Source organism: Phragmites australis, chromosome 19 (genome assembly GCF_958298935.1).
Source record: "Phragmites australis chromosome 19, lpPhrAust1.1, whole genome shotgun sequence".
NCBI classification, from domain to species: domain Eukaryota; kingdom Viridiplantae; phylum Streptophyta; class Magnoliopsida; order Poales; family Poaceae; genus Phragmites; species Phragmites australis.
In genome coordinates, this window is record NC_084939.1 from 3103734 (window position 1) to 3116670 (window position 12937).

The 12937-nt window shown below is 42.1% G+C and overlaps 1 protein-coding gene across 1 annotated transcript; it reads right to left on the reverse strand.

Annotated features, from left to right (window-relative positions):
- Window positions 1-8251: 8251 nt before the first annotated feature.
- On the reverse strand, window positions 8252-10584 carry LOC133900842 (probable E3 ubiquitin-protein ligase RHY1A). The gene is made up of 2 exons (XM_062342097.1): window positions 10126-10584; window positions 8252-8868 (listed from the first exon to the last, which is right to left on the reverse strand). The coding sequence occupies exons 1-2, from the start codon at window positions 10317-10319 to the stop codon at window positions 8514-8516; spliced, it is 549 nt and encodes a 182-aa protein (XP_062198081.1). The 5' UTR covers window positions 10320-10584; the 3' UTR covers window positions 8252-8513.
- Between the last annotated feature and the right edge of the window lie 2353 nt (window positions 10585-12937).

Genomic DNA, 12937 nt, shown 5'->3' on the forward strand with positions numbered 1-12937 from the left:
TGCATCTTCGAGTTGAGGCCATTGATAAAGCGGTATTGCTTCCGCTCGTCGGTGTTGACCTCATCCTGAGCATACTGCGCAAGGTGGTTGAACACATGTACATACTCCATGACGTTCCTACCTCCTTACTTGAGGTCCATGAACTCTCATCTCTTGATCTCCATAAGACCTTTAGGTATGTGAAAGTCATAGAATGCTTGGCGGAACTCCGCCTAAGACACCTGATGATTGGCGGGGTGCATGGCCAAATAGTTGGACCACCACACGCCCGCCGGGCATTGAAGTTGATGGGCGACGAAGAGCACCTTCTCGTGGTCCTCACATCTGAGGAGAGCAAGCTTCTGCTCGATCGTTCGGAGCCAGTGGTCAGCGTCCAGAAGATCCTCAGCCCGCGTGAAGGTAGGCAGCTGAGTTCGCAAGAAATCCGAGAAATCATCTCGGCGCCCGGCTCCACGTCCTCCATGAGGAGCAGTGTTGTGCACGAGAGCCTCGAGGAGCGCCGTCTGAGCTTGACAGTTTTGCTCAATTTGCATTAGGACATCCGCCATGCTTGGTGGTGGAGGTGGCGGAGGGTTGTTCTCATTAGATCCCTTAGGAAGATCTCCCAAAATGCCACGGGTTCTCATGCTGTTGTGGCGATGAGAAGAAAGAGATGCGAAATGTTAAATTCCGATATCGGTGAAAAATCAAACTCCAACTAATGCCACTTTACTATGTCGGACCTTACTTATTTGGATCCCTATACTATAAACTGATGAGAATGCATGTTCAAAGGCATGATGCAAAATGAGCAATGAAACATGAAGGCATGCTCGCTTCTAAACTACACGTATCTTCCTCAAATGCGTCTCACCCCATCAAGCATCACAACTGCATATGTTATACTTAGGAGCATAATATAACAGGTTCATATATATTGATCATGAAAATGCACGAATGAAATTTTTGTGAGTTGCTTAGTGAAGTTAACTACTTACTAAACAACGCTCTAATTATATTTAGGCTACTTTATTAAACCAAGATCTGATACCACGCTATGAGGAACCGTCCAAATAATATTCTAATTAACCATCAGGAGAATTATTATTCATACTCATAACCTCGATGATTAACCAGAATATCATCCCGGTAGTCCCGGCACGTGTTTTGTGCCCAAAGATCGGAACATATGCCTTCCAACGTATACATCACAACATAGCTTAATAAAGAGCGAGTAATAAATATTTATAATACAAGTATTAAGCATGCAACTGATTTCAATAATTTACAACAAAAGCGAGGTAGGAGGAGACAAAACCTCTCAACTCCTAACCACAAAAAACTACGTAGCGGAAAGTTAAACTTATGAACAACAAAAGAGAACGACGCCACATGCCATTAGGCACCGTCTCAACACGTCACCTTCAGAATAGGATGCACTACTCTTGCTCGCCACCCTGATCGGCAGACACGAAGTAGCCAAAAACAGCCTCTTCCTCGGCAGCAGCAATACCTGCAACAATTTAAGGGCAACACCCTGAGTACGAAGGTACTCGCAAGACTTACACAATATGGATATATAATATTCCGACTCCAAGGATTATGCATTGAGCTGTTAGCAAGGACATGCCATAAGGTTAAGTAAAACATATATGGTAAGCAACTTAAACATATCTATGTGAGCACTTATACTTAACCAAACATGCCATTCTACCCTGCAATACCCAACTGAACATAAATGAAACTACAAGATAATCGTAACATAAGTACTTGAACATATAAGAAAACTGAACCAACTCATCCATCACCATAATAACTGAAAGATTAACTACATATCCGAACCATCAACCACAAATGAGAACTCTACGACTGAGTGCAAATGAAACAATAGCATGCTCATGACCAAGAGCGCGGCAGTTCAAACTGTTTATACACCCTGCAGGGGGATACTCCTGGACCCACACGACATGAGGACTATACGGCTTGTGCCACCCGCTAAAGTGCACACAAGGGGGTGCTCGTGACAACCTTTCCCAACCAGCCCCAATCGTGTGGATTGCGTATCGCTCGGCATGGCGGTACTAGAACTACTCCCGGAGCAAACTAGTACCACTTGCAAGCCCGCCCACTCACACCGTCGATGTTCAAGCCCACAAAGCCACAACTGCGAAGGTATTCAGCTCGCCTTACCATTAGATCGGCATGTGGTGAGTAAGGTAAGTGCTAAAGCCAACTACTCCGACGATCGGCCTTAAACAATGCAAGCGGACTACGGTGCCCGGGTTTCTCTCCCGGACTGCCCAAGCGGACTACGATGGTTTTTAGGAATACCCATCTATAACATTGGTACATATGGTTTCTTCTAAAATCCGTCTATATATCTCTGGTAGACACAAACGGATGAAAATGATAATTCGTCTATACTTTAAGACCGCCTTCACGAAGGTGAACATATAGACGGTTTATTCTATCTGTGTTCCGTAATTATTGGTCTTAAGACAAGGTCTTTTGGCGTGAGTTTTTCAGACAGAGACGAGCGCAAGTCTTCAGACAGCATGCTGAGCTTCCCCTGCAGGGCGTTTTGTTTGGAACTGCCTCTGCAGCCCGCGAGCTTCCTCTGTTAGAATAACTAGAGATTAGTATACCTTCTTTAGCTCCAAATTGGTAGCTATATTTATAGAACCATTCTGTCCAAATATTTGAGCTTCTGTTCAACTCTACAGCGCGAGCTTCCTCAGCGGAGTGATTTGTTTAGAGCTTCCTCTGTTGGAATTCGTAGAGGTTAGAATTTACTTTATTTAGCTCTGAATTGGTAGATTGATAAAACCATTGCTTAACAATATTTGAACTTATGTTCTAGCTTATGTTAAAATATATCTTTTTTTCTTTTTATAGTTCAGGACCATTATATGCCTCTAAAATTTACACTTAAAACAATTTTTTAGGTGAAAATTTAATAGCTGTTAACTTTTAGAAATTGCAGATGACCAACCGAAGTTGGATGTAGCTAAAGAATCGTATTTGTGATGAATTCCTTGATGGCATATCTAAGTTCATAAATGTTGCCGAGGTAGATATGTTGAACAAGAATGAGAAATTTATGACTTGTTCATGTATTGATTGCAGAAATGAGAGAAAGTTTTCAAAGTCATAGAATCTATATACATATTTGATTATGAGTAGATTCACACCGAAATATACATGTTGAACAAAATATGAAGAAGAAGACGTGAATAATCCTTATCGCAATATGCATGAAGCAGGAGAGTCTGACTGCGATGTGTATGAAGTTAGCAATATTTTTAACCAACCGGTTAAGATTAGTCCTCCATTTTGTTTCCTACAGGGTGGCTCGGTGCTTCGACGCTACCATCGACGGGCTTCTGAGCACCTTGTGACGCTCCTTTTGGCTACAGGTCAGAGCTTTATTGACCAGTTTCCATGCCAGATGCCCATCGTCACCTTTGTTGCTCTCTTCATCCCCATCCCTAATGCAATCCCTGTTCAAGCTACCTGTTAGGAGGTGTTGGGTTAGGTTGTTTTTCCTTAACAATGTTAATCATGTGGGTTTCCTATCGATTCAGTGGGTTTGATTGTCCCCCCCTATGGATTTTGTTGTCCATTCGCTCGCTGGTGGTAGCAGAATGTGTTCTTTTTGCTGTGTTTTCACAGTTCATGTGCCCTCGAAGCACCTGCCCAACAAATTAGCCAATGAGATCACCAGGTCGCCGCCCTGCTTATAGGCAAAATATGCTAAAGAAAAGCTGAAAAAAAATTCTACTCTTAAGAATATTTGGCTTGAGTGATATGTTCTTTGTGCACATATCATTTACAAGAATAGCTTTTGTCTAACTTTTATGAGGCCTTACCCTTATCCGTTCTGCAAATTAGCACCATCAAAAGAATATTATTCTCTGTTGCTGCCTTATTTGCTGTACTGTTCTTATGTGACCTACGTCCCTCATTTCAAATGGCTGTTTTGCAATCCAAGCAACAACACTAAGAAAGCGCCGATTCTGGTTACTGAACATGGTGATTCAGCAGTATAGTGAGCATGTACAAGCTCCTCAGGTTGTTCTCTCAATGCATGAACCTATCTATTTTTTCAAAGATTATGGATATTAACAAGGATTTGTCTCCACAGGCTAGTAAGTGCTAGCAAATCATTTTTTTTTGGAAGTGCATCAATTTTGTTTCTTTTGAGGATAGAAAGACGTTTAAGGTTTGTCAGGATACTTGTGTGTAATGAATTTTCCAAAAAAGAAATCTGCATTTAATTTGCTCATAATATATTCCACCAGGATTGTTCACAAAAAGCCTCCTTATGCTGCTGCTAGATGGTGATGCATGATAGAGTTCGTGGAGGTCATCGAGGCCCTAGCTCTATCAGGCGAAGAAAGGCGTTAACGTCGTCTCTGGCGTGACGTCTTCAAGTCCATCTCCTGCAACCACTAGGTCCATGTTGCAGAGTCGGCACGGCTTCCCTGGATTGGTTTCGCACTCCATTATTCTCTGCCACTCCCTCCCCGAGATCTTCGTCTCAAGGTGCTCTTCGCTTTCTTGGTTCATCTATTCAATGGGCCATCTATTCACAGCGCACTGAAATTATGCTCTTGCAACTCCATAGGGGATGCATAGATCATCCTGTATGTGATGATTTTTAGTACTTATTTCCTATGCAAAATTGTGCAATATGCTAGTATGGATCAGGGGTACTCTTTCCAATTTCTAACATGGACACTTTTCATTATTTTTCTCTTCCTTTTGTTGACAGGAGCAAGCAGCAATGCATGGAGGTGGTGTTGAATAGGTGAGTTAGAGCTTTGGCAGTATTTTTTTTCTCATTCCATTATATATGTTCTCCTTCAAGTGATTAAGTGGAATTGTACGGTTTAATTGTGCTGCTAGTTTACATAAGCATAACAGACACAATGTTTTACTTGTACATATCTGGAAGCTCTCGTATGCATGTCATACTGATCTATTTTCTGCATTTAGGTGAGCAACTGCATTTGTCAAAAAATTGCAGGATAAGTGTTGGTGAGTGGGATGTCTTCAGGAGCATAAAGCATGGATTTTGAGGTATCTTGATGAGTCTTACAAAGTGTCTGGTTCTTATTATGCTTACTGTGTAATTTGTGTCTGTGGTCGTGAACCACAATACTGATAAAACATATCCTTGAAATTTGTACGTGTTGTTCTTCAGAATTTAGCTTCGTCAGGCATGTCCTTGAAATTTGAGTAACATAGATGCATCATATAAGATTTGGTATTATGCATTTAGCAGCCATACTTGGTAGCTACATTCGTGCAATAGTTTGAAAGAGAATTCAACTATAAGACTACTCCTAACGGTTTTTCTTCGGGAACGAAAATCCTATCGTGAAGGAATTTTCGTTCCTTTCAGCACTCTAACGATTTCCTTTCACGGTTCCTTTCAGGACGGGATTCTTTCTCTTTTCTTTTCGTGATTCTCCTCGAAGGAAAGCTATTGGAGATGAGAGAAAATAAATAAAATAGGAAAAAAAAAATCGAGAAGAGAACGAAATAAAGTGAATATGGTTGGAGGTGATCTAAGCTCCTCATCTTTTCTCCTGCTGTAGCTGTACGGACGCGGACGCTGCATCACTCGATGGCTGCATCGCCACCTATGTTGAAATAAATGGATGGCTTCCTTGGGCTATTTGATTACAAGATAAGAGAGAGGCAAGCCAGTTTTAAAGCGTACAATTTACTTAGGGGCAAGCTATGTTGTGGAACAAATGATGCATGGGTTCGGTCCTGAATTCCTGATCAGCTAATCTATTTCCAGTTCTTGTGAAATCTGGTCCTTCCTTTGTGGTAATTTCATACCATAGTTCCATGGTGCATGTTTCTTACAGCAATGCATCTACCAGCTGGTAGATAAGGAATTTACATAATGTTAATTTCTATTTTTTTTAACACGTATGTGCCCTGATCAATATCTTCTATATCCTAACGGCAGAAAGAATGACGCCCTCTTAGGGCCTGCTACTGTAGTAGTGGGCCCAAATAAGTATATGTATATACACGTATATATATGTATATATATAACACGTATACATGTATACCTATATGTATGTAGGTATATATGTATATGTATATATATATACATACATATGTAATTTTTTTCCATAAAATTCTAGAAAAATATCGAAATGAATATTAGTTACATTAATAAATCAGCTAAAGAAAATCTAAAATGTAAAGAAAAATATCTAAAACTCAAAAAAATATGAAACAAATTTTTTTAGGTTAGTATTACTTTCACCTATATGTTAAAACTATGTGCATGCATAAAAGTACTATTGTTTTCTTTATAATTAATTTAATGTGTTGAACATTAATAATTTTATAAATAAATATTGAAATGTACAAAATTTGTGAACTTAATTTTTTAGTCTTCTTTTATCGTGCTCTACACAGCAAAATAAAAATGAGCGCGGCGTACGCGCGCCAATCAGACTAGTATACTACTATATGCAGCTGTGCATGGTGATGCTTCCTTATACAGAAATTACATTACTCCAATTTTTCAGGCAAAGTAGTTTGAATGAAGTGCTATAAGAATGATGCTTTAACTTCTTTGTTCAAATCAGAGGATTGTGAGAAAATCATCGACTGCAAAACCTATGCTCACTTACATTGCTGAAACTTTGTATGTTTATGGCCTCAACACCCTAGGCGATTCACTCCCTTTTGATACCTTCTTTCCCGACACTTAACCTCTTTACAAGTGCTTGTTTCTCCTCTGGATTACGGTGATTTTATTTTCATTGGTTTGATCTCCACATTTTTTATTGCAGTTAATTCTGATTCTTTCGCAATTATCCACATATTCCTCCATGAATCACAAAACTGGTCTAACCACTAATTATCCATATGTGTATCCTTCATTACAAGGTCGGACAGACCTTCAGCAGGTACGAGGACACTACACTACAAAGGTCTTATATATGCGAGAAGATACGTAAGATATAGCTAACATAAAATATGAGGATATAGTCTAACCCATGGTTCTCCAAATACCTTCTTAGATTAGCAACGGAACATAAGAGATGATTGGTGATGATTATGTACGTCTCTCAAATAATATCGTGGTTAGTTACAGTACCATAGAAGAATCAATTGATAAACTCATAGAATTTGTATTCCCATATCTCCGGAACAATTCAACGTCAGCAACCTACATGAGCTCACGTGCTATCCTCTCAACTAAGAATGAACATGTGGATGAGCTGAATGCAATTATGATCGATAGGTTTTCAGGCAAGGAGACGGTATACTACAACTTTGATTCCGTCGACGATGCCGATTGGTGTTTTCAACTCAATCACACTAAATGGATTGTTGCCATATTTGCTTAAACTCAAAAGCAATTATCCAGTTATCCTACTTCGAAATTTTGATCCTCACAATTGTCTATGCAATAGAACAAGGCTAACGGTTTGAGCCATCCAACATAATACCATTGATGTTGAGATTGTTGACGGCCAACATAATGGAAAGATGGTGTTTATTACTAGGATCTATTTGTCCTCCTCATAGGACATTTCATTTCCTTTCATGTTCAAGAGGAAATAATTTCTAATCCACCTTAGCTTTGCAATGACTATAAACAAAACTTAAGGATAAATCATTCCTAATGTTGGTATTTATCTATCCAAGTCTGTATTCTCTCATGGACAACTGTATGTTGCATTATCGAGAGGTGTATCACAGCAGTCAACACGAATTTTGGCTAAGCCAAATACAGATATAGATGCCATGGAGTGAAGCACAAAGAACATTGTGTACAAGGATGTATTAGAATGATGTTCCTCGATTTTATGATCAGTATCTTGCTTTTAACCTCACTATAATTGATTCGTTTGTGAAGTGCAAATGTAACAATTTATAGAGCAAGTCTTCTCCAACGCCACAACGATACACAATTCATATGATCCTTATTATTGACATGCAATACACATATATGATGGTAATAGCAGTCAACTAAGGAAGTAATTTTTGGTAGATCTATTGAAGTATAATAGGAACGAATATGAAGATAACATCACATCCCGTGCACGGGAAATTGTTAAGAGCATTAGACCTTTGATGTTTCTAAAGATAAATTGGTTGTGATATTATATTTATACGTGACTATCTATTTAACTATATATTACTTTGTGTATTATTTATTTTTATTCTTGATACCTAAAACCATATCGGAGACCGTAGATGTAAAAAATAGTGTGTGTTGCACTGCTCGGTTACTAGTTAATAAAAGCTCTGGTAATTCACACAAAAATATAATAACAGAATACATCACAGAAACTTCTCTCCCAAAGCTCTAATTACCAAACCCTCTCTATGGTGCAAGCGAACTTGCAGTCTACACAAACATAAAACAGAAAGAAAAAAAAAACTCTATCATGGCCTCTAAGTTAGTCCATATCAGCAGATGAGGAGAGACACGTTACCACAGCTTTTTCCCCCTTTTCAGTGTAAGCTAAAATCTGCAGCAGCACGAGCTAGGAGAGTGTGTCCACCGACGGCACAAGCGTCCGGCAGCAGGGGCAGTCCGGCTGGATGGCCAGCCACGGGAGGACGCACTCAGAGTGGTACTTGTGGGAGCACGGCAGCCTGGTCACTCGCTGGTGCCGCTCCCTGACCTCGTCGAGGCAGACCGCACAGACGTCGACCATGGACAGAGTCCGCCTGAGTTCGGCGCGGCTTGTCGATGCCGTCTCCAGGGTCACTGAATTGGGAGGTGGCCAGAGTTCGGATCTGGTTGCTAGGATTTCTTGCCCCTGCTGCTGCTGCTGGTGTTCTTGGTGGTTCTGATGTCTGGAGGTTGCTCTTCCGTCCCGCATTAGCCTGCCCCACCTGCGTTAGTTTGACCGTAAAATGGCGATAATTGTTAGGTCACAGGAGAATATACCAGCAGTTTGATCATACCGATATTTTTTGTTCAAGATCATGGCACATTTCAGAAGAGTTTCAGGAAAACACACTGATCGATTTCGAACCATTCAAAAGCAAGTAGCCTGATTCAATGTCCAGTTAACAGCTGTTTACTGCTGATGTGTCATACCTAACTTGGGATGCAGAATCATCAAATCTAGGTTTATGTTACCTTTCTAAATGACCATTTACTTGATCGAAATGGCCAACTTTTTTCCTCATCACATGGCAGGGGACACTTGTATTTCTTTTGGGTGAACTTTAGGGGCTCCTACAATTGATTATCAACATTAAACCATGCTCCACATGCGAGATTCCATCATCAACTTGAGAGTGGCAATTACAATAATCCACACTCTAGACAACACTAGAACCCTCTAGAGCGCATCATAGGATGGACGGAAAATAATCGGGGTAGCTGCACACCAAATTCTGTGATGTAGCAGCCACAAAAACCCGGAAAAAGGGGGGCACTCCTTTCGCATGTGAGTGTTGTTGGCCTACCTTATGGGGATCACGCAAAGGGAACCGCAACAAAATGGAAGGCATAAGTTGACAAATTCCTTACACATATCATTGTAGGTTTCATGATCTAACGTGGGAAGTTTCAGACAGTTAGATGCCGTCATCCAACCGATTTGGCTCATTGCTGGGCAGGGCTAACCTACATGGATTCTCTGTTGCGGCAAAACCGTGTGCCTCACAAGTGATGTCATTTTCAGCGCTTTATAGGATCCTTAAGCTCTAAACATGGTTGTTCTTGCTTCAATTTCACATTTTAAACTTGAATTTAGCAATACTAGTACCATCATATACGCAAAGACCGTTATTTTTTAAAAAGAAAAGACATAGATCATGTGAGGCTTTAGCAGTGTCATGCAATTGTTTAATTGCATTTCAGAAACCTTTAAATTCATAGCTTTTTTCTGAAACAGAGGATCGATAAGCTCGGATCCTTCATCCTCAGATTTCAGTTCTAGCGTAAACTGTGACGAAGCAATGTGTGACCACAGAAGAACGTTTGCGAGACCCGGCTGGAATCGACCAATAGCTAACAATTCAGCGCCGCCAAGAAATTTTCAGATTGTACTGCCCCGCTCACCATCGATTTCAATTCAAGAACACTTTTTTTACGAAAGAAAGGAACGGGAGAGGATGGAAGAGGGGCGGGGGACCGACCTTGACGGCGAGGGCGGCGTGGCGCCGCGGAGCTTCTCCTCGAGCCGGATGCGCGCCGCCAGCGCGGGCCCCGCCATCCCGCCCACGGCGGCCGCGTGGTGCTGGTGTCCGTGGTGGTGGTGCTCCCCCACTGCCGCGACGTCGCCGTGGTAGTGCACGCGGCGCCGCCGCGCGAGCTCCACGCCCGGAAGCATCCCCTCCTCCTCTCCCTCTCCTCTGCGGCCGCGGTTGGGTCACGGCGAGTTCTTGGCTGTCTCTCTCTCTCTCTCCCTTGGTGGGGTGGGGTGGGTCGACGGTGAGTTTCTGCTCTGAAATTTCGGGGGGCTTGGGTTATAAAGCGGCGAGGAAAGAGGGGAAGAGAAGGGGAGGAGCAAGACGACGTGGAGGCCGCCGCCGGCGTGGCGTCTCAGCCTCGCGGAGGAAACCACGAGGAAGCCTCGCGCCCTCGAGTCAAGTCACATCTCACAAGGGGGATATGGGCATGGCAAAGTTACGAAATTGCCCTTGCTGTGCAGCGGAAGCGAAGATGTCTAGATTTGAATTATGTACAACCAAATTTGGGGCAAATGTGGAGAATTTCGGAGAGAGCAAAGGATGTGCCAACAAAATGCATTGCGAAAAAACTCTAATTTCAAGAGTGAGGCCTACGGTTGGTTGCTACTCGGGTCTATACATTTCTTCGTCCTCCTCTCCGACAGCTTTTTCTGATGCAGCTCAAACCATCACTGGAGCTTTGCCTGATTTGGCGCCGATGAATATAGCTGACTTTCTTTGCCACAAACTCATACATCACATGGTTCTCATTTCCCATAAGGAGATGAGTTCTCATAGCTTGTGACGTCATGAGTAACCTTATCGTTAGTTAGGTTTGTAACATATTGTTATAAATCCCCTCACTTGCAGCGAGCTCCATAGTCTTCCAATCTCCACACACCATGCATGAAAGTCATTGTCTTGTAATAAGCCTATGGTCTACAATAAATCTAAATTCCTTGATCAAAACTTCCAACATAAATTGTATAGATCTACACATGCTTACAAATATAATTTTGTTTGACTACCATCAATTTCTAGAAACCTAGACATAAAAGATATTCTTTTTAGACAGAAAGTGACCCAGGATCCCAAAATCCAGCTCCGAAGGGCAGAACGGTCCATACGCAAAGAATCAGAAGCTTCCCCTGCAGCTTCGGCAACCGCGGGAAGCTCGTCGTTTGTCGCCGAGATCTCAAATGCAAGCAAACGGCAAAACAAAGCTGCACACCTCAACCTGCCGAGGATGTCCTGATTCCTGAAACGTTGATATCCCGATGGCTACTAAATTTGCCAAACACAATTAAAGTCGATCGTGGTAGTTTAATCTTCTCTATGTGTGACTGGAATAATCGAATTCTTAGTGTTGGAAGCTAAGCCATCAAACCAGGGAAGTCTTCCCAAACGAGCCAGTTCCAAACACTTCTCTTTATTATTCAACGAGTGGAACGTAAGTGACATCAAGAGAGAGCTGAAAACTGTAAGATGCGATACGTGTATATGAGAGATATGTAGTCTCATTAATGTATATCACATCAGTTACAGTGTCGATCTATTTATAGTTCGTACTTAACCATTTTACGCCATAATTTACAGTATTACCCCTCTAACTGCTACATTCCTAATATATTCGGAAGTATTTTGGTACCATTAAGTATAATTGCACATTTCAATTATACTCTAGATCGCTACATGGGCTTCGACGAACGCCGCGCCTTCGCCCGAGCCCCCACGAGGCCAGTCGCAGACGGGCCTTCAGCCCTTCAGGGCACCTTCAACCAGCCTTGATGCTGCGTCCCGAGTCACCCTTCGATCTATAGTCATACACCTCCTCCACATCGGTGCCGCCCCTCTCGTCCTCCATTATCATATTATGCATTATGACACATGCGGTCATAATGTTGTGCAGTGTGATTTCATTCCAAATTCTTCTTGGATCGCGAATAATAGTGAACCTCAACTGTAGGACGTCAAATGCGCGTTCAACATCTTTCCAGACTAATGCTTGCATGGTGGAGAAATGCACGTTCTTATTCCCCCTTGGTGCTGAAATTGCCTTCACTATGGTCGCCCATTCGGGGTAAATTTCATCACCTAGGTAGTAGTCCATGGCATACGTGTTACCGTTAATGGTGTATAACACAGGAGGCGTAGTCTCATCCGTGAGTCTACTGAAAATGTTAGAGCGGTGCAAAACATTTATGCCATTCAGACTACCAGGCATTCCAAAGAAAATATGCCATATTCATAGATCGTACGATGCAACCGCCTCCAAAACTATAGAGAGTTTGCGCGTATGACCGGTATATGCACCATGCCACACTTTTGGGCAGTTCTTCCAAACCCAATGCATGCAGTCGATGCTCCCCGGCATCCTAGGGAACCCTCTCTGCTCACAAATGGCTAACAGTCAAGCTGTATCCTCTGTAGTGGGAACGCAAATGTACTGATTGGAGAAAAGTAAGACAATAACTTCCACAAACTTTGTCAGGGCGAGCATTGTTATGTTACCCTCGATCTGAACATACTCGTTCACTACGTCTGCACTGACTTCGTATGCCAGTTGTCGTATGACAACTGTCACCTTTTGGAGGGGTCTTAGGTCCAGCTTCCCAGTGGCATCCCTCTTCTGTTGAAACCATAGGTCATGGTTCTCCACAGCAGCGGCAATTCTCAAGAACAATGGCTGACTCATCCGAAACCTTAGAGGGTGACCAGTCGTTATTACGCATCAAAAGCTATAAATGTGTTAGTAGGGAAGATGGCCTCACCTACGACA